Raw genomic sequence first — 22,762 nt, 5'->3', positions numbered from 1 at the left:
GCTCAGAGAGTTATTGGCCAAATGCAGGCTTCTTGACATGGATGATTGGGCTGAAGGGCCTGTTTCTGTGCTGTATTGCACAATGACTCTTGCCTTATTCGCAGGTACTTTGACGCACTACAGAGACTGAAGCAGCAGAACTGTCGGAACGGAGAGGCCATGCTGTCCTGGAACAATCTGCAAATGTGTGTGCACGAAGTGAACTCTGCCATGCAAGAGGAGCACGACCGTAAGTACTAGCATTGGCCCTTCTGTCCACAGCAGTATATGAAACAGGTACTTCAATCCTGATTAGTTTGGGATGGTTCTCTGGATCCTTCTAAAATTTATTATACAGGAGCAAGTCAGCTGGCCTATCTTGTCTACACTTGGGTGTACGGCCACACTCAAGCTCCCTCTTACCTTGTATTTTCTCTTGTGATAGGAAAAAAAACATTTGGTCCCTTGTACCTGCTCCACCATGCCGTAAGCTCGTGGCTTTTCGTTTATTGCCTCGCCACCCTCTGAAAAGAAAATCTATCAATCTGTCTTGAATGTCCTTAGTCATCAAGGTTCTACAGTCCCCGTAGAGTGGGAATTCCAAAGATTCACAACCTGCCTCTAGTTGAGGCAGATACACTGATGACATTTTGACAGTAACATGGTTAGTGAAGGTTTGGGATTTGACCAAAAACACTTGCAGATGGGACGAACTAAATGGGAATCTTGGTTGGCAAGGATTATTTGGGCTGAAGGGCCTACTTCCATGCTAGCTAAAGATATTTTCTCATCTCGACCAGCCCTAAATCTAGACTCCCCAGTCAGGAAGGAATTAACTTGACTTCAGAACTGCTTGTCCATTATTCTAAATTTGATGGTTTAGGCCCAGCCCAACCTGCTTAACCACTCCTAGTATGACAAACCCACAATCCCAGGAATTAATCAGCTTAACCCTCACTATATTCTCTTGATTGTAAGTTTATGCTTCATCGGGTAGGCACATTGGACCTTACATAATATCCAAGATGAGTTACCAGGGTTGCATAATTAGAACAAAATATATCTACATTTGTATGTTTATCAACTTGCATCAGAGGCTGACTTGCAGTTTGCCTTCCCAATTGTCTGCTGAACCTGTGTGCTACTTTCCTTTGAGTCGTGTAGTGTTGAATGTGAATGCCTTTCGCCATTCACGAGAACTCTGCTTTTCTGTTGTGTGTGTGTGTGTGTTTTAAAGTGGATGATCTCACATCTTTCCACATTCCATTCCATCTGTCACATACTTACCTGTCTACGTAGCCAGTCGTGTCCCCCTAAAGACTCCTGTGTGTTTAATTCAGCTTCCCCCTGTTGTTCCATTCTGATTGCCATTGAATTTGGGTCTCAATATGATCCACAGAATCCCTTAAAATTACAAGAAGGCCAACTTGGTTCCACGTTGAGTATGAGAGTCAGGAAGTCGCTTAAAACTTTGGTTAGGGCATATAGAGTATTTTGTTTAATTCTTGTTGCTCCATTATAGAAAGGATGTGGCAGTGTTACCAGGATGCTGCCTGGGTTAGAAGCTGGACAAACTTGGGTGGTTTTCCCTGGAGTGTAGAAGACTGAAGGGAGACCTGATAAGATGTCTAAGTAGAGGAGACATTATGAGTATCTTATTCTCAGGGTAGAAGTGTGGAGGGCATGCATTTAAGATGAGAAGGGGAAATGTTAAATGAGATGTCTGAGGTCAGTGTTTTTTACACAGTGGTGGGTGCCCGGAATAGGCTGCTAGGGGTGGTCATAGAAATAGATATGATAGACTCCAAGTTATCCATAAATCCAATTTAGAATTTAAAAGAGAACTTTCTAGCTGGATTCAAAGATGTCGTCTTTCTCTTTCCACACATTCTCTATTCCTTCTAAGCTGTACGGGTGTGTGGCCATGCAGTAACTGAAATTCTCCTGTGCACATTGCCTTTCCAGCTCACCTGGAATTTTCTTTTATATAATGTTTCATTAAAATTGTCCTGTTTTCAAGCCATGTAAAAATTTCCTGCTCAGAGCAAAGGTTGGTCCACACAGCTGATTTTACAATAAAAAAAACACAATTCAAGGGAACATTACATCTACTGCACGAGTTGAGCCAAGTAACCCTTGCATGTTTCCGCAGAAATTGCTGCCATTGGTTTAATAAATGAAGCCCTGGACCACAATGATCCCGAGAGGACCATTGCTGCTCTTCTCATGCCTTCCGCCAGACTGGCCCACCTGGACTTTCCAACAGCCAGGCGTTACCACGACGTACTTGCAGTGGCAAAGCACCATAAGTCAAAGGTACTGGGCAGTTCCACTGAAGTCCAAAAGGCCCTTTCCCGTACCTGAGGATCGGTTGACAGCTGTTCTTTTGCCTCCCCCCACCCCCAATCCTAGGTCTTGCAGGACACAGCAGCAGTGCTCTGGTTCGAGGAGATTCAGGATGGAATTCACAAGGCCAATCAAGACAGCCAGATGGCTAGAAAATGTGAGTCGTTCAATTAATAGCTGCATGTAGAAAGGCTTTTGTCATTGTAATGATTTCTTAGTGTTGGATGAAAAAAAAAAAAAAAATATATATATATATATATATATATATAAAAACTGCAGGTGCAATCTGATATGCTGGAAAATGCTCACCAGGTGAGGCAGTATCAGTGGAAAACAAGACAGAGCTGAGGCTTCAGGTTAAAATCCTTCATTTAAAACTGAGAAGGGGAGATATGTTAACTGTTCCTCTGTGCATAGATGCCACCTGACCAGCTGAGTGATTTCAGCGTTTCCTTGTTTTGCTGGTTGACACCTTTTGATTCCCTGTCAGCAGGTTGTGGTTTCAGGGACTTTAAGCTGTAAATCAGCCTGATGTTCCCAACAGTACTACTAAGGGACAGCTGCATTATTAGAGGAGCCATTTCAGTAAGAGGCTTCGTGGCACTACTTTGAAAAGAACCAGCAAGTTCACTCTGCTTCCCTGATCATTACTTGGCTCAGCCATTGCTGTTAAAGTGGATTGCATAGGCAATGATTTGTTAATGTTGAATGAAAACAAAAACTGCAGATGCTGGGAATCTGAAATACAAGTTTTTTTTTAAAAAGCTGGAAAACGCTCACCAGATCTGTATCTGTTGAAAGTATCTGGGGTACCCAGGACTCTCACCCTCCTCCCCAGGTCCTAGAGGTACACAGGGCTTTATGACCTTCCTCACCCCAAACCCCCCCCCCCCCAAGTTGTATCGGGTGGTTCGGTCCACACCCGCCTGGGGGTACTGGGGGCTCTGTCCAGCCTCTGGGGGTACTGTGGCTCTGCCCCCTCCCCTCCTTCTCCACACACCTGGGGATATTGCTGATGCCTTTCTTATGGTGGTAACTACACATTAAATGTAATTTGTTGGGGATAAGGGGCTCTGGGACACGTTTCTTGCAGAATTCCAGATGAGCCATTGTACCCAGTGGTTTTGTGGCTGCATAGGTTTCCAGGAGTGGTACCCTGTTACCAAGACCAGAAGCATCCAGAAGAGATTGACAATGTTGGAATCTGGACAGCAAACAACCTGCTGGAATTTAGTAGATCAAGCAGTGTCTGTGGGAGGAAAGAAACTGTCAAATGTTTCAGGTTGATAAGAAGCATAGACAATTCCTGTCCTCCCACAGACGCTGCTTGATCTGCTGAGTTCCTCTGGCAGATTGTTTGTTGCTCCAGAATTATTGGCAGTCTGGTTTCTCCTGCTGTCGTGGAGTTGTGCAGCCCAGCTGGTCCATAGCCACCAAGATGCTGCATTCACAGTGTCCTGGTTAATAACCACAAACCATCTTGCCTAAGTGGCAGATGAATGTTGTGTCTGGGTGCTGGCTGAAGGGGTTAGAACATTACCCTCTTCTCCTTCCATCGAATGTTTGTCTGCAGTTTTATTTTTCGGGGAGAAATTCACTACTTATTCAAATATTTGGCAATTCTCTTTTGGTCAAGTTGACTTAGTGGGAGGGATGTGTGATGGTTGTGTAGCGGGTCCAGAATGGCATTGACCAATGTGACATCTTTACCCATGTAACCATGTCTGGCCTGCCCCCTTTGTTTTCAGTGTCCCTGGGGGTGGCAGCTATCAACCAGGCAGTCAAGGAGGCCAACTCATCTCAAACACTGAGGGTCCTGCGCTCACCAGACGTATTCCTCTGCAGTGTGATTCCAGAGTGTGCCGCGGCCTATCAGTCTGAGCTGGCCGTGCAGGTGCGAGTTAAAGTGGAAACAGGTAAGCTGCATGCCAGGCAAGGGAGCATATACGTTCATGGTTACTGTAACTTCCAACTCTTGGTATGAAAACGAGCCCTAGAGAGCTTAATGGTGTTCAGAAAAGCTGAGGGATGTTGGTGGGGCAAAACTTGAGTTTGTAGAGTTTAGAAGTAGAAGTCAATAATTTAAATTGATAAAAAAAATCTTAGAAGTTGTTTTCTAATTTCCTATAATCCTTTTCCATCCTTAATTTTCCTCTAACAGGCTTACAACTTTCTAAGACCTCTGAACTCATCATTTAGGACTGCTCTTGGAACTGTAGCCCATATTGGACTGTTTAGGGTCCTATGCATGGACATTGGGCGAAGGCAGGACTGAGGTCTGACAGGAATGCCCCACAGGTCAGAGTAGCTCATTGGTAGCATTCTTCAGGTTTGTAGGTAAGGATTTTGACCGACCTGCTTCTGAGTAGGACAGAAACATGGCAGGTGGATCAGAAGACTGGGGAAGGGGAAGTGTTAGAGAACAGTGAACAACTTCAAGCTTCTTGTAAACTGGATCTTCCAAAACCCTGCTTCCTGTGTCCTGTTGGATTAGAGTGCAGAAGTATTATTTTTCATGCAGTTTAACGTTTTTGTTCATTTGTATTTTTGCATTAGCACTTGTATACGTGTGATTGTTCAGTGAATTTTCTAGTGATTGTGGTGCAGTTGCCTCTCGTTTTCAGAAACCTTGGTTTCAGTGGTTGGTGGCAGATTATTTGAATCTGGCTATCTAATTTGTTAACTGTTAATCAGTGAAGTTTCTAGTCTGCTATGAGAAGACCATGCTATTTTTCACTCCTTCTTTCCTTTGTTTCTTTCGCTATGCTGCTTCCCGCTTTGCTCTTGTGACACTCTTGTAAAACAATCATTAGCATCAAGTTTTACGCCTCATTCTTGACTTCTGAAGAACCTTTGGATCGCCAAAACATCAGGATCCAATAGTCCTAACTCACACATGTTCCTGTTCACCCATTGACCATGTTCACTGACTAACACAGGGTCCCATTTTTTTTCCTATACTGGGGGAAAAAAATTAATTGTTTTCTAATCTCTCTTAATTTTTGTGTCTCCATACAAGACTATATAAGACCATTCTTCCACCCTTAATTTTCTCCAACAACCTTGCAACTCTTTGAGGCCTCTGCACTGTTCATATCTGGGCTTCTTGAGTATTTTTAAACTGTAGTGTTGGCAGTTACCCTTCAGCTGTCAAACTCGAGCTACAAAATGTCTCCCTCAAGCCTTCCTGTCCTCTTTAACGTTTTCCTTAAGCTTATTTCTGACCAAACTTTTGGATATAATTCCTAATATTGCCTTCTTATTTCTGCTTATCACCCTCCAGTGGCTGTTTCCACCTTCATCTTGTCTTTCAAAAGTTCAAAGTAAATTCACTGAAGTATGTATGTTAGTTAGAATTGGGTTTAATATCACTGGGGTGTCATGAAATTTGTTGTTTTGCGCTAGCAGTGCAGTACAATATGTGACAAAAAATAATTATTTTTAAAATTAAATAAGTGGTGCAAAAGTAAACAAAATACTGAGGTAGTGTACATAGGTTCATTGTCCATTCAGAAATTTGGTGGCTCAGAGGAAGACGTTCCAAAGATGTTGAGTGTGTGTTTTCAGGCTCCTGTACCACCACCTTGATGGTAGCAATGAGATAGGGGCATGTCCTGGGAGATGGGGAGATGGGGGCCACCTTTATTGAGGCATCGACTTTTGAAGGTGCCCTTGATGCTTGGGAGGCTATTGTCCATGATGGAGCTGGCTGAGTTTGCAACTTTCTGCAGCGTTTTTCTTTCCTGTGCAGTACCAGGTGGTATTCTGCCAGTTAGAATGCTCTCCATGGTACATCTAGAAATTTATGAGTGTCTTTGCTGACATACCAAAACTTCTACTGAAATATAGCCGCTATCATGCCTTCTTTGTAATTGTCTCAACATGTTGGGCCCAGGATAGATCTTTTTCTTGCAGGAAAAAATACAATAGAATTTACAAAAAACAACACATAAACAAATGTTCTTTTAAAAAGTGTGCAAGAGAAGATGTACAAATAAAAATAACCTTGAACATGAATTGTAAAGAGTCCTTGAAAGTGAGTTGGTAAGTTGCAAAATCAGTTCATAGTAGTGGTGAATGAAGTTATCCATGCAGGTTCGGGAGCCTGATGCTTGTAGAGTAAAACTGTTCCTGAATCTGGCGGTATGGAGCTTAAGGCTCCTATATCCTCTGTCCGATGTTAGTAACAAAAAGAGGGCAAGGCCTGGATGGTGGGGGTGTTTGATAATGGACCCTACTTCTTATGCAGATGCATTTCCATGTAAATGTACTCAATGGTGAGTAGAGCTTTTTCTGTAATGGACTAGGCTGGATTTGCCACTTTCTGTAGACTTTTCTATTCCTTGCCTGCTGCCCTACCTGGCTGGCTCTTTCAGCCTCCTTTGTCTGCTTTGACCTGTCACCCAAATGCATCCCTTTCTTATCCCCTACTCTTTATGCCCATCACCTTTCACATCTCCTTAGTACCCTTCTCAGGTACTAGTCTCTGGCTCATCTCTTCCTCTCCTCTTTATACTCACCACCTCTCCCTTCACTCTCAGTCCTGACAGAGAGTCTCAGTCCAAAATGACAATTCCTGCTCTCAAGCAGATACTGCTCAACCCACTGATTTCCTCCAACTGTTCTTTTTTTTTTAAAACTTTTTGCTTCTAGTACCTCCTTGTTTGGTTTGGCATCATTTTTTAGTTTTGTATAATGCTTCTATGAAGTGCATTGGGACAGTGAAGATGGCATATAAATGGTAGTTGTTGGGGAGAGAAGAGGAATTAAATTGTTCCTAAATTCAAGTTGGCTAATCTTAGTGCAGTTTTAAAGGGTATGTAGGAACTGAGTCCAGTGAATTCACCTGTACAGGTCTATGAATGTTGCAGGTCAAGCTTGTATAGTTAAAGAGGAAGGTTCTATATACCTTCATCGAAGCAAAATTTTACGAGCCTACTTATATTTTCTTTGTCCAGTAAAACATGCCAGGTCTGGAAATTGGAATTCAGAATGAATATAAGAGCAACACACACAAAATTCAGGTCAGGCAGGCACTAGGGAGTGGAATGCGAAGCGTCTCAGCCTGAAACAACTGTTTATTGCCCTCCATAGATGGTGCCTGACCTGCCAAGTTGCTATAGCATTTGTCTGTAGTTCTCAAGGTTTCCAGTATCTGCAGAATCCTGAAGAAGGGTCTCGGCCCAAAATGTCGACTGTTTATTCACTTCCATAAACGCTGCTTGACCTGCTGAGTTCCTCCAGTATCTTATGGGTTTTGCTTTTGGATTTCCTGCATCTGCAGAGTTTTTCATGTTTATGATCTGCAGAATCTCTTGTGTTTAGATTATCAAGAGTAATGAGATCTACCAAAATCATCTGAAGGTTGAGAGTCTTCAGTCATGCAGATCAGGTGAAGATTTGATAGATGTGTTTGAAATTGTGAGGACTTCCATAGGAATAATGTAGGGGAGACTGTTTTCTAGGCAGGACGGGGAGCAATTCAAGGAAACAGAAAGAAGGCATCTAGTGCAACGACTTTCGGGGGAGGTGTGCTGTAACCTGGGCGCACTGCCTGCCGTAGCAGTGGAAACCAATTCAATTTATTGAGCTGATCTCCTTTTGAAATTGATGAAGTAAAAGACTTACAAAGATTCCTGACTACACAAGAGAAAAGAAACTTTTGAAATTCTCCCCTTTCTTTAGGAGACAATAGAAGCCCATGGGTGAAGCATGTGCTGAAGGACGGGTCGAAGTACTATTTCAACCTGCAGAGACTAGAGGGAAGCTGGGAGCGTCCCAAAGGTTTTGTACAGAACTCCACACAGCTCACCCGGGATGAGATTCAGGTATGGCACTCTTCTCTCTACTTAAGTGCACTGTCCTTGGTTGTAGAGTTAAACAACATGGAGTACAGTTGACCTTCACTAATCCAAATACGTGTAATCTGGTTCCTTCGATAATCCGGCATTGCTTATGCTTAATGTGATCCTTCTGAAATTCGGCATTTTCACTAATCCGGCACTCCTCAGGTCCCGATGGTGCCGGATTAGTGAAGGTCGACCTGTACTTGGTGACACAAAACAAGATAGGACAAAGCAAGTATGATTTCCTTGAGGGAAAATCTTTCTTGACAAACCTGTTGGAATTCTTTGAGGAGACTACAAGTAGGATAGATAAAGGGGATGCAGTGGATGTTGTATATTTGGGTTTTCAGATGGCCTTTGACAAGGTGCCACACATGATGCTGCTTATATGTTAACAGCCCACAGTATTACAGAAAAGTTACTGGCATGGTTTAGAGCATTAGCAGTAAATGCGAATAAAAGGATCCTTTTCTGGTTGGCCACCAGTGACTAAAGGTATTCTGCAGGGATCAGTGTTGGGACCCCTTTTTATGCTGTACATCAATGATTTAGATGATGGAATAGATAGCTTTGTTGCCAAGCTTGCAGATGATATGAAGGTTGGTAGAAGGGCAGGTAGTGTTGAGGAAACAGGTAGGATGCATAAGGACTTAGACAGATTAGGAGAATGGGTAAGAAAGTGGCAAATGTAGTACAATGTTAGAATATGCATGGTCATGCACTTCAGTAATATCAATAAATGTGAAGACTATTCTCTAAACAGGGAGGAAATCCAAAAATCTCTGATGCAAGGGTACTTGGTAGTCCTTGTGCAGAACACCCTGAAGGTTAACTTGTGGGTAGAGTCTGTGGTGAAGAAGGCAAACCTTTCGAATGTAGAAAGGCCTCGACAGAGTAGATTCTTCCCCATGGTGGGGGACTCTAGATCGAGAGAGCACAGCCTCAGGGTAGAGGGGCGTCCATTTGAAATACAAACGTAGATGTGGAGAAATTTCTTTAGCCAGAGGGTGGTGAATTTATGGAAGTTATTACTGCAGGCAGCTGTGGAGGCCAGATGGTTGGGTGTATTTAAGACAGAGCTTGATTGGACACAGCATCAAAGGTTACTGGGAGTAGGGCTGAGGAGGGGGAAAAAAACAGGATTTGCCATGATTGATGGAGCAAGGTTGATGGGCAAAATGGCCTAATTCTGCTCCTATGTCTTGTGGTCAACAGGGAAACCAGCTCTTCAGCCCAACTAGTCCACACTGTCCACGTTGCTTGAGATAGTCCTGTTTGTCTGTGTTCGGCTCATATCCCTCTTGGCCTTTCCCATCCCTTCAAGCATAATTTTAGGTTAGTTTTGTTTGCAACATGTACATCAAAATGTACATTGAAATGTGTCATTTTTGCATCAACAGCTAACACAATCCAAGGATTGTGGTGGGGCAGCCTGCAGCATAGCACGTCCACAGCTCACTGACCCTAACCCTAGCCATACATCCTTGGGATGTGGGAGAAACTGAAGGAAACCCAAGTGGAGCACACTGTCCTTGCACACAGTGGTCAACCTCATTTGGTAATTGCTAGCACTGGGAAGTGGTGTACAAATGGCTCCGCTACTGTGGCTGCCCTAATTATAACTGTCTCAACCACTTTCTCTGGCAGCTCATTGCATGTACCTGCCACACACCCCATATGTGAATAAACTAGCTCCTCATTAAAATGCAACCTGAAGTTAACATTCTGACATTTGTCTTCTGACTTGCTGGTCCTGATCACCCAGTCACAACGATGTCTGGGGGGGATGAGGATGGGGATTGGGGTTGCCAGAGCATGAGGACTAATGATTCATCTTGTGAAAGAGGCAAAGAAGGGCAATAAAAGGGTATTTGTTTCTGTGTTTCGATGGTTAGGTGAGAGCCCTGAGTGGACCTGTGAAAGCTGAACTCATGCTGGGAACTCACCGTTGAGCAGTTTGTAAACAAAAAATGAGCTTGAATTAGAAAGGCCAAATGAAACTAACTCGGGAAGCATGGAGTCAAATTAAGGAAAACAAATAGCATTCTAGATCTGTAGGTGCTGGAAATCCAGAGTAGCATACACAAAATGCTGGAGGAACTCAGCAGGTCAGGCAGCATCAGTGAAAAGGCCTGATGAAGGTCTCATCCCAAAACGTTAACTCTTTATTCCCCTCTATCTCAGATGCTGCCTGACCTGCTGAGTTCCTGCAGCATTTCACGTGTGTAACATTGCAGATACTGGATATACAGAGTGAAACGCTAGAGAGGTCACATCCAGCCAAGTGGCATCTGTGGAGAGAGGAAACGGCCAGTGATTCACATTGTGACCTCTATCTCAGATGCTGCCTGACCTGCTGAGTTCCTGCAGCATTTTGTGTGTGTAACATTGCAGATACTGGATATACAGAGTGAAACGCTAGAGAGGTCACATCCAGCCAAGTGGCATCTGTGGAGAGAGGAAATGGCCAATGAGCTCTATCTCAGAACTGAAACAAGGAGGTTTCTCTTTTTTTATTCGAAGAGGCTAAGTTTCATGGTCATCAGTACCGAGATCAGCAAGGTCCTAACAACCACAATTGATAAGCAGGTCAGGCGGAAAAGGAGGCTCATGCACAGGATAGCAGTGACAGTGAACTCAACCCGACAAAGTGTGACTAAGAAAGCTGAGGAAGTTGGTCAGACTGGTAATGGTGGAGAGCACAGATACCAAAAGATGTGGAATGAATATTTGCTGTGACAGAGGAGGATTCAGTTTTTCCCAATGCATTCATGCCAGCTCATAGCAGAGTAATCCCACTACGGTGCAACAGGTAGTGTTGCAGCCTCAGTTTGAGAGAGCTGGGTTCAGTCCGACTTTAGGTGGAGGCTGTATTGCATATGCACTCTCCCTGTGACTAATTTTGTTTTGATAAAAATTGTCCCCACCCTGTCCTGCCCTCCAGTACTCCACTTTCCGAGGACTGACTGGTATACAATTTTAAATTATCCCTGGTCTGAAGTAACTAGCGAAAGAATCAAAGTGGAATGGATGGGCATGTGAGGGAATGAACTGCAGGGATTCGGAGAAGTGAGGAATAAAACTGATGGGATTTCTCTATTGAGAGAAGCATTGGGTGGGTGGAATGGCCACCTCCTCTGTTGCAGTACATAAGAAAGGTGAATAATTGAAGATGATTTAAAGAGTTCAGTCAGGTAAAGAAATCATTTTGTCTGGAGTCCAGAACCAGGACCTCTCTTGCCTTTGAAATGAGAAACAGGATGTTCGGGGGGTGATGTTCGAATCAGATCAGGTATATTATCACTGACATGCACTGCATTGTTTCACAAAGTATTGTGAGACATTATACGTTACATTAGATAGTGCAAAAGGGGAATAATGAGGTAGTATTGATGGGTTCATGGTCCATTCAGAAATCTTTTGACAGAGGGGAAGAAGCTGTTCCTAAAACGTTCTGTGTGGGTCTTCAGGCTCCTGTAACTCCCCTCCAATGGTAGTAATGAGAGGTAAAAGGGATTGGGAAATCTTGCCCAAAAAACGAAGAGCTGTGAGGCGTCAGGATCAATAGAGCACTTCAAAACTCGAGTGAATGTGTATTTTCCCAGAAGTAAATCTGAATTTAAAAACAGTGTTTTGAGAATATTCAGCATTTGGTTAGCATTTGCAGAGAGAAGACTGTTTAGTATTTCACCTGACCTTTTGTCAATGCTTTTATTATGTTGACACATTGAGAGTAAGCAAACTGTGACATCAGAATCAGCATTAGGTTTAATATTACTGACATACCTCATGAAATTTGTTGTTTTTTTTGCAGCAGCAGTACAGTGCAATATATAAAAGAACTATAAATTACAATAAGAAATGTATACAGTATATAAAAGAATTAAATTAACAAAGTAGTGCAAAAAGAGAGTAAAAATGATGAGGTAGTATTTGTGGGTTGGTTCATTGGCGAAGGGGAAGAAGCTGTTCCAAAATCATTGAATGTACATTTTCAGGCTGCTGATCGTCCTCCCTGAAGGCAGCAAGGAGAAGAGCACATGCCTGTGGTGATGGTGGGCTCCTTAATGATGGATGCCACCTTTTTGAGGCATTACCTTTCAAAGATGTCCTTGAGAGTAAGCGAACCGCAACGTAATTGAATTGTGGAGGGAGTTTGAGTACTGGAATAATTTAATTTAATGTTTAAGTGGATATGCAGTCAGTGACACCAGGAGAAATGAGGGCTGGCAATACTGTTTGTCACACAACTTGTTGAGTCCTTTGAGATGCGTACTGGAACACTAAAAATTCATGGCTCGAAAAAAACACGCTGCTGCGGAAACTTGGCACGTCGAGCAGCATCTGTGGAGGGGAGAGTAACTGTCAGAGTTTCAGTCGAGACCCTGCATCACAATGTCTAAGATTCTTCCCTTCGTCTTCCCCCACAGATGTTGTTTTCAGCTCCAGATTCCAGTAGGTGAGTCTCTTGTCTCCAAACATTAATGGCTGCTTTTCCTCCCCTTAGTCCACTGTTGCTTCAGTGACAGCTGGTTATAACAGAGAGCAGCTCTGGCAGGCGAATGAAGGCGTGATCACCAGGCTTCAAGCCCACATGAAAGGTTATCTCGTCCGAAAGGATCTGTCTGCTCGCAAGTACTTCCTCCAAAGGCAACTGCCTGCTATCGTAGCAATTCAGGTATGGAGCATCAAAAGTCAAAGCTTCTTTCATTATCAAAGTATACAACTCTGAAATTCTTCTTCTCCGGGTAGCCATGAAACCAAAAAAAGAAAAGAAAGGAAGCATGATCATCAGCCCCCAAATCCCCCCTCCCCACACAAAAAATAAATGGAAAGGGCACATCCCCAGCCCTGCACCAAAAAAAAAATCAAGAAAGATCAGGTGAGAAACACAGAAACAAAGGACTAAGATTGAACAAAAGTGTACAGTCCAAGTTCACATCCAAAACGCAGAAAACATGGGTAACATTCTCTGGGCACAGCAGGCTCTCCCCTCTCAGGTAGAAGAGTGATCAAAAGACAGGCAGCCAGTGCTCACCCTCCACATTCGCCTCGATGCTTCAATCTCCCTTGCTTTAATCAGTAAAATGGAATCAAACATCGGCTTCTGGCCCGTCCCGCAGCCTGCCAGCCATGAGGTTTGTGCAAGCTGCCTTTATTTCCCAGAGTGCTGGAACACCCAAACGATCTCCAAACAGTAAATCACAGGCTCCAACATTTCCAGAATCACATCCAAGACAAAAAACAAACGTAGAAGACATAAGTGAAATATGGTTTCATGATCTATCCAAAAGATGTCAACTGAAGGAGCTTTGTACGCAGGATTCATCTTGACCGGAAGCATCTCTTTCTTCTTCCCTCCCCAAATTATTGAATGGGTTTTCCCTATTTTCCATAAAATGTTCCTGGTGAGTAACTGCAAGCTGGTTGCCTACCTGGGTTTTCATTTGTATCTTCCCACTGTAGTCATGCAGGTCAAGAATTCAACAATAGTGAACACAAGTCTTAGAACCCAGTGCTATAATGACAGCAAGGAAAGGTCTTTCCCCTTTTCCCCAAAGCTCTTTTATACAAAGTGAGTCTTTTGTCTGGGTGTCAGTAGACCATAAGAAAATTTGAACAGAGAAATTAGATTAACTTTCCAGTACCACATTGAGAGGTGGCCAGTGGTTCCTCTGAGGCATTATAAGGGCACAGGTCAGACTGCACTTGGAGCATTGTGAGCAGTTTTGAATCCCACATTTAAGAAAGTGTGTACTGGCAATGGAGAGGGTCCAGAAGAGGTTCATGAGATTGATCACAGGAATGAAAGGGTTAATGTATGAAGAGCATTTGATGGCTCTGGGCCTGTTCTCGTTGCAGTTCAAAAGAATGAGGGTGGGGGGAGAAACCTATCAAATATTGAACGGCTGAGAATGAGTGGACATGGAGAGGATGTTTTCAATAATGAGGGATTGTAGGACGAAAGGGCACAGCCTGAGAATATAAGGACCTCCCTTTAGAACAGAGATGGGGAGGAATTTACTTAGCCATAGGGTGCTAAATCTGTTCAATTAATTGCCACAGACAGCTGAGGAGGGCAAGTAATTGAGTATATTTAAAGCAGAGGCTGATAGGTTCTTGATTAATAAGGGTGTCAAAGGTTACAGGAAAATGGCAGGAGAATGAGGTTGAGAGGGTAATAAATCAGCCATGAAGGAATGGTGGAGCAGACTCGATGGGCCAAATGGCCCAATTCTGCTCCTTCGTCTAATGGTCTTATGAAAAAGAAATTGTGATTAGAGTAGCTTGTCCCTTAAAACCTGAACTGAACAGGCAGCTATGGCTTTAGTGCACCAGCATACTCCTTTAGTTCCTGTGAAAGAAATGCTTCCTTGCCACTGGTGAAGAATTACTTAAAATATTCTTCTATTCCTCCTTTACTATGTTTTACTTGTCCAAAGTAAATCATGCACAATGTTATAAATCGTACTCTTGTGATGACAATATCTGTTGGGGAGAAAGTTATCAGCTATTTTTTTAATTTTTCAGTCGCACTGGAGAGGTTACAGACAAAGGAGAGATTACCAGAAGAGACTTTATCACCTTCGAGACAACGCAGATGCTGTAATTAAGGTACAGACTACTTGGTTGTGGCCTCCTTGTGTCATGTAATATCAGTTATAATGAGAGTCTGGTACAAAGACCATGATAAATATTTAAAAGATTCTTTAGTGGTGTGATGCAATGTGATCTAGTTGATTTGATGAGCTCTGCGGAGCAGATTGAAATGGGAAACAGCACAATCCTGGGCAGGGTCAGAAATGAACTGGTTGGCTGTTGCTCCTGGGTGAGGCAGAGGTTGGGTAATCTGAGGGGACTGGTGATGGCCCCTGTGGGTGAAATGGGTTGCCAGCACTGGAAGCGTGGGGAAGTGGCCAATCTCTTTGGAGCAGCTGGCCTCTGCAGGAAAGGGGAAAGCCTGTAAAGATATAAAAAAAATTACTTGTAAGCAGAAAGGGTAATTGAACACAGCAAGTTTGAGAGCTGGTATCCCTGTGAAAAGGCAGTCTCCATACTCAGGAAGTACATTTCAAGTCATAGATAGCAATACAGTAATCCATTACATGGATACTCCTTCATAGAAACAGACCCTTTGGCCCAACTTGCTCATGCTGACCATGATGCCCACCAAGCTAGTCCAATTTGTGCTACGCTAAACCTTTCCTATCCATTAACTCAACCAAATATCTTTTAAACGTTATTGTATCTGCCTCAGCCACTTTCTTATTCCAGATACAAAAAGCACTCTTGTTCCTAGGACGGAAATGGCTAACATATTTTAAGCTGATGGTAGATAAGTATAGGCGGATGTCAACGGTAGGTTTTTTTTACACTGATAGTGACAGATGCATGGATTGTGCTGCAAGAAGTGGTTGTAGAGGCAGATACATTAAGGATATTTAAGAAACTCTTAGATGGGCATATGAATGAAAGAAAAATGGAGAGCTCCGTAGGATAGAAGTCAAAAGGTCGTGGGGAGAAAACAGGAGAATGGGGTTGAGAAGGATAATAAATCAGCCTCAATGGCCGAATGGCCTGAATCTGTATCTGTGTCTTGTAATTTCTTACAATCTAACAGTTCCTTATATAATCTAACAGGGTGTGCGCATTCCATTAATTTATGTTTGGACTTGGACTAAATGGTAGCCTTTGGCACCTGAATCTCCAGTGTTGAAATTATTATATTCCTTCCGATGTAGGAGACTATTCAGCCTGTTGAGTCTAGCCAGCTCTCGGAGCAATCCTGTTTCCGTGTTGTTTTCCCTCCACAGCTTATTCTGTCTGTTCTTTCTCCTGCCGCCTCTTTAGGCAAGTAATCCATAGACCGCCAGCCAGCCAGTCCTAAGGATCTGGAAGGAAATGAGAGCACAGGGGAAACGGGGATGGAGTTCCTCTTCCCCTTGTTCTCACCTACCACCCCATAAGCCTCTGTATCCAGCACATCATTCACATCTTCAACAAAATCCTATTACCAAATGCACCTGCAATCTCCACCCCCCACCCCAATCTCTCCGCTTTCTGCAGAGATCACTCCTTCCGTGATTCCCTTGTTCATTTGTCCCTCCTCACTAATCTCCCTCGTGGCACATATTCCTGCAAACTCCAGAAATGCCTCACCTCCTCCCTTATCTCCATTCAGAGCCACAGACAGTCCTTCCAGCTGAGGCAACACTTCACTTGCGAATCTGTTGAGGTCGTCTATTGTACGTGGTGCTCCCGATGTGGCTTCCTCTGCACTGGAGAGGCCAGATGTAAATTGGTAGACCACTTTGTGCATCTTTGCTCCATCTGCCAAAAATAGAATTTCCTAGTGGCCAACCATTTTAATTCCAATCCACATTCCAGTTTAGGCATGTTGGTCCATCATCTTTTTTTTAAATTTTGCAATGCTGAGGCCATTCTGAGAGTGGAGGAGTAACACCTCATATTCTGTCTAGGCAGCCTCCAACCTGATGGCATAAACATCAATTTCTCTGTTGGGTAACTTTTTTTCTCCTTCCCCTTCCCTCTTCTATTCCCCACTCTGGCCTCTTACTACTTTTCCTCGCCTGCCTATCATTTCCCCCTGGTGCCTGTCCTCCTTCCCTGTTTCCCATAGTCCACTGTTCTCTCCTATCAGATTCCTCCTTTTTCAGCCCTTTACATTTTCCACCCATATGACTTCACCTATCACCTTCTAGGTTGTCCTCCTTTCCCTCCCCACCACCCTGTTATTCTGGCGTCTTGCTCCCACTTCCAGTCCCAAAGAAGAGTCTCGTCCTGAAACATCAACATTTCCATAGATGCGGCTTGACCTGCCGGGTTCCTCCAGCATTTTGTGTGTGTTACAGCAGAAACCAATGTGGTCATGGCGAAATGCCACTTGGCCAGTACCTGATTGAACCCTATTTACTGGAGATAAGGCATCTTCATTACCTGCAGTGCTGCTGTGTCACAAGAAGAGTTAGGTTAGGGATAATTGTACAAATTGTGTGCTTTATTTTAAGCAATGGTTTCTCACAGTGGCTGCTGGAGATTTTTATGTGGTATTTTCCAATTTCTGCAAGCTATTCTGAGGTGCTTGGATGGTGCATTTGGTGCCTTGACAATAAAATGTTTCTTGTTATGCTATGATGCCTCTGGTGTCTATCAGCTACTTACTGTTGTTCATTTGCTAGATCCAGTCGTGGGTGAGAATGTGGCAGGCCCAGGGGAGATACAAGGCAAGGCTACAATACTTCAAGAACAACGTAAGTCCAACTGAATAATATGTGAGCTGTTGCTTCCAATTTGGTGAAGAAGAAAAAACACTACACATTTGATCACTTTAGTTCTACTGAAGAAGCAGACCTGAATCAGTAATTCAGTCAAGATGGAAGGTCTCTACCCAAAATATCAACTGTCCATTTCCTTAATACAAGAGATTCTGCAGATGCTGGAAATCCAAAGTAACACACACAAAATGCTGGAGGAGCTCGCAGGTCAGGCAGCATCTATGGAGAAGAAGAAATGAAGTTTTAGGCTGAAATTGCTAAATAACCTGCTGAAACCGCACCCAACATTGTTGTAGTGAAAATAGTGTGGGTTGATCAAGGGTGAAAGGGAATGATGCATCCTGCTCTGGCTGGGCTGGGAGTGGGTTGCAGAGGGTTCGGTCTGACTGTGGTAGAAGCAGTCCTCAATCTGTGCACAATTTGCATTATTGGTTTAGAAGAAGACATTTGACATAACAAAAGCCTACTAAACAGTGGACTGAACCAGCTGTTTACACATGGAACAGACCAACTGCTGGAAGAACTCAGCTGGTCAGACAGCATCTGTAAGGGATGGGGAATGGTAAAGGAGGTGTCGATGTTGTGGGTCAAAATCCTGCGTCAGGCCCAAGAGTGCAAAGGGTTGAGGAGGAGTGGTGAGATGGGAGCCAGGAGAGACTGGTGGATGGAGGTGTGCTGAACCATGATGGCAGATGCTATAAGGTGGGGGAGGGGAAGAATGAAGTAAGGAGACAGGCAAGTGTTGAATCTGGAGATGATGCTGTCTGCAAGGTTCTTTGGAAGTCTAGGATAAGGCACAAATCTTGTGGTTAAACCCATTTTATTAGATGTTCATGATGAGGATATAACAAAAAATAGCAAGCAAGTGACTAACTAACTGTAGCCAACTCACTCTGACAAAGAGCCTACCTCATGGTCTTTCTTTGTACTGAAAACTGGTTCAAGCTGGACGATCAGGGAGTCTTCTCTGATTAAAATAGCCCGTGTGGCAAGAAGGGCTGTTTTGATTTATACTGCCATGACACATGCTTTCAGACAATGAAAGTACAGAACCATCCATATACAAATTACTGAAAATACACTGAACATTTACAGACATACATGATTGTACAAATGCATAAACAAGCATAAAGTTAAACTACCAGAAAAATAATTTACACCCCTAGCCAACAGAAGGAAAAGAGAAGGCAGTTAGAGTGAGGTGGCTAGTGGAGAGAATGAAGGTAGGGACAGCTACTGGAGTTTCACTCCCTCATTGACAAGGTGAGGTTGTTGCTGTTTCTTCAAAACAAAAAAAAAAGAAAATCAGTTCTCCATTTGTCATGGTTGGAAAACACATTTAATCCAAGAGGGTTGTCTTGTTCAGTAACCTGAACGTGGAGATTCCACTTTAATGGAGATGGACATTCTTTTTGCTTGATAGTGTCCTAAGCTCCTAGACTGCTGCAGAGTGCAATTAGATGCCAGAGTTTTTAGAGTGACAGATGTGAATAGGGAGAGAGTGTGTTGGTGATGTGAAAATGATTCCTTGCTGGAGCAGCTGTTTCGTATGCTGACACACATCAAAGTTGCTGGCGAACGCAGCAGGCCAGGCAGCATCTCTAGGAAGAGGTACAGTTGACGTTTCGGACCGAGACCCTTCGTCAGGACTAACTGAAAGAAGAGTTAGTAAGAGATTTGAAAGTGGGAGGGGGAGGGGGAGATCCAAAATGATAGGAGAAGACAGGAGGGGGAGGGATGGAGCCAAGAGCTGGACAGGTGATTGGCAAAAGGGATATGAGAGGATCATGGGACAGGAGGCCCAAGGAGAAGGAAAAGGGGGAGCGGGGGGAGGGAACCCAGAGGATGGGCAAGGGGTATAGTCAGAGGGACAGAGGGAGAAAAAGGAGAGAGAGAAAGAATGTGTGTATATAAATAAATAACGGATGGGGTACGAGGGGGAGGTGGGGCATTAGCGGAAGTTAGAGAAGTCAATGTTCATGCCATCAGGTTGGAGGCTAAATGCCAGGTAATGAATTTCATTCAGACATAGCAATGTGCATTTCTGCCAAAAAGTTCAAATTTTGTTTCATCTGTCCACAGAACATTCTCCCAGAAGCATTGTAGAACATCCAAGTGGTCTTTTGCAAACTTGAGACGTGCAGCAATGTGTTTTTTTGGAGAGCAATGGTTTCCTCTGTGGTGCTGTTCTATGAACACAGTTCTTGTTCAGTGTTTTTCTTATAGTGGACACATGAACAGAGACTTTAGCAAGTTCTAGATATTTCTGCAGGTCTTTTAATGTTACCCTTGGGTTTTTTTTCACCACCCTCAGCATTGCATGTTATATTCTTAGTGTGTTCCTTGCAGGATGCCCACTCCTGGACAGTAGCAACAGTACAAAGTTTCCTTCATTTGTAGACTATTTCTCTTACTGTGGACTGATGAACACTTGGGTCTTCAGAAGTGCTTTTGTAGCCTTTTCCAGACTGAAGCATCTCTACAGTTCTTCTAGGGTCCTCTGAAAGTCGTTTTCATCGATGTATAGTTCATGTAAACAGATCTGTTTTGAGAAGAGCAGATTCTGTTAGTAACCTAACTGTGTGTCTTTTTAATAGGACGGGGCACCTCTACAACCCACACCTCCAATCTCATTTCATTGATTGGAACACCTGACTCCAAATAGCTTTTGTAGAATTTAATTGACTTTATTACTTGCATCCTTCACATACATGAGTAAAAATCTTTACGTTACGTCTCCATTTAAATGTGCAATTTATAATAATTTGTGATAAACATGTACAGCAACACAGTCAATCGGTGTGAATTAATCAGCCTGATGGCTTGGTGGAAGAAGCTGTCCTGGAGCCTGTTGGTCCTGGCTTTTATGCTGCGGTACCGGTTCCCAGATGGTAGCAGCTGAAACAGTTTGTGGTTGGGGTGACTTGGGTCCCCAATGATCCTTCGGGCCCTTTTTACACACCTGTCTTTGTAAATGTCCTGAATCATGGGAAGTTCACATCTACAGATGCGCTGGGCTGTCCGCACCACTCTCTGCAGAGTCCTGTGATCGAAAGAAGTACAGTTCCCACACCAGGCAGTGATGCAGCTAGTCAGGATGCTCTCAGTTGTGACCCTGTTGAAAGTTCTTAGGATTTGGGGACCTATGCCAAAATTCTTCAACTGTGTGAGGTGAAAGAGGCACTGCTGTGCTTTTTTCACCACACAGCTGGTATGTACAGGCCACATGAGATCCTCAGTGATGTGGATGCCGAGGAACTTAAAGATGTTAACCCTCTCAACCCCAGGTCCATTGATGCCTGTCTTCATTCCTCCTGTAGTCCACAACCAGCTCCTTTGTTTTTGCGACGTTGGAGGAGAAGTTGTTTTCTTGACACCACTGTGTCAGGGTGATGACTCCTTCTCTGTAGTCTGCGTAGTTACTATTTGAGATTAGGCTAATCAATGTAGTATCATCATCAAATTTATTTAGCAGATTGGAGCTGTGGGTGGCAACACCATCATGGGTTTACAGAGAGTAAAAGAGGGGGCTTAGGACACAGCCCTGAGGGGCACTTATGTTGAGGGTCAGAGGGGAAGAGGTGAGGGAGCCCGCTCTTACTACCTGCCGGCAATCTGACAGGAAGTCCAGGATCCAGCTGCACAAGACAGGGTGAAGGCCAAGGTCTCTGAGCTTCTTGACAAGCTTGGAGGGAATTATGGTGTTAAATGCTGAACTGTAGTCCAAGAACAGCATTCTCACATAAGCATCCTTCTTCTCCTGGTGTGTAGAGCTGTGGGTATTGCGTCATCTGTTGATTGGTTGTGTCGGTGGGTGAATTATAGGAGGTCCAGAGCAGCTGGCAGCAAGCTGCAGATATAGTCCTTGACCAGCATTTGCTTATTATTGAGGTGAGCGTGACAGGGCACCAGTTGTTCAGACATGTTACCTTCGTCTTTTTAGGTACAAAACAATGGTGGACGTTTTGAAGCAGGAGGGCACTCTACACTGGGAGAAGGAGAGATTAAAAATATCTAAGCACACCTGCCAGTTGTGCCATGCACATCCTGAGTACCCGTCCAGGGTACAGCTCGCTTTGGCGGCTCTCAGGGGCTCAGTGTTGGCAATATCGATCCGAGCATAAAAAAGATTTTGCTCATCTGGGAGGGAGGCAGCAATGTTGGAAACACTACTGCACACAGCTTTGAAGTCTGTGATGGTGTGCAGACCTTGCCATAAGCTGCGTGTGTTGTTGGTGGAGAGTTGTGTCTGGATCTTGTCCCTTTATTGTTTTGCTGCCTTGATGACTTTGCACAGATTGTAGCTGCAGTTCTTGAGCTCCTGCTGATTACCAGTGATGTAAGCTCTGTGCTGTGTGGTAAGCGCTGCTTGCACAGAACTGTTGATCCAGGGTCTCTGGTTTGGGTAGACCCTGACCGACTTCTGGGGACAACATCCTCGATGCACTTCTGGATGAAACTTATGACCCCTTCCGTGAACTCGGAAACATCCTCAGCATGAAAGATATTCCATTTGATGTCATCAAAGCAGTCCTGTAGCATAGACCAACAGTGGATGGTTTTAACAAAGGCATTACCCCAGAAGTTCACATACTTTTTCCAACAAATGCATGTAATGGATCATTTTTCTTAATAAATAAGTGAACAAGTATATTTTTTTGTGTTATTTATTTAATTGGGTTCTCTTTAACTAGTTTTAGGATTTATGTAAGATCTGATCGAATTTTAGGTCCTACTTATGCAGAAATAGAGAAAATTCTACAGGGTTCATAAGCTTTCTAGTACCACTGTACCAGTATTGAAATTTATTTGCCACTCCTTAGCCCACTTCCCTAACTGATCAAGATCCCCTATTTGACGTAGATTTGGGACCACTTTGTTGAGGCCCAATGTAGATTGGGAGACCAATTTGTTAAGCATCTTTGCTCTGTCTGCTGCAAAAGGTGGGATTTCCCAGTGGTCATCCTTTTTAATTCAACTTCCCATTCCCATTTAGACATGTTGGGCCATGGCCTTCTCTACTCGTGCTGAGGTCACTCTCAGGTTGGAGGAGCAACACCTCATATTCTGTCTGCATAGCCTCCAACCTGATGGCATGAACATGTATTTTTCTAACTTCTGGTAATTTCTTACCCCTCCTCCTTCCCTCTTCTTGCATTCCCCAGTCTGGCTTCCCTTTTACTCCTTCTCATCCCCTCTTTTAGGTAGAAGAGGAGAATGTGCATCACCTCCCCCTGGTGCCCCTCTTCCTTCCATTTCTCCCATGGTCCACTGTTCTCACCTATCAGATTATTT

General features: G+C 43.7%; 1 protein-coding gene across 1 annotated transcript in view; it reads left to right on the top strand.

Annotated features, from left to right (window-relative positions):
• The window catches only part of LOC134343085 (ras GTPase-activating-like protein IQGAP1), a 230,576-nt gene that overhangs the window by 98,385 nt on the left and 109,429 nt on the right, over positions 1 to 22,762 (top strand). The window contains exons 14-21 of the mRNA XM_063041967.1: positions 105 to 229; positions 2,132 to 2,295; positions 2,392 to 2,482; positions 4,074 to 4,241; positions 8,011 to 8,153; positions 12,679 to 12,849; positions 14,703 to 14,786; positions 17,372 to 17,443. Coding sequence (XP_062898037.1) covers positions 105 to 229; positions 2,132 to 2,295; positions 2,392 to 2,482; positions 4,074 to 4,241; positions 8,011 to 8,153; positions 12,679 to 12,849; positions 14,703 to 14,786; positions 17,372 to 17,443 — 1,018 coding nt within the window. The remainder of the gene's footprint in view (positions 1 to 104; positions 230 to 2,131; positions 2,296 to 2,391; positions 2,483 to 4,073; positions 4,242 to 8,010; positions 8,154 to 12,678; positions 12,850 to 14,702; positions 14,787 to 17,371; positions 17,444 to 22,762) is intronic.

Source organism: Mobula hypostoma, chromosome 2, assembly GCF_963921235.1.
Source record: "Mobula hypostoma chromosome 2, sMobHyp1.1, whole genome shotgun sequence".
Classification (NCBI taxonomy): Eukaryota; Metazoa; Chordata; class Chondrichthyes; order Myliobatiformes; family Myliobatidae; genus Mobula; species Mobula hypostoma.
Note: the sequence above shows the minus strand (reverse complement) of the source record. Positions and strands in the feature narration are given on the sequence as shown.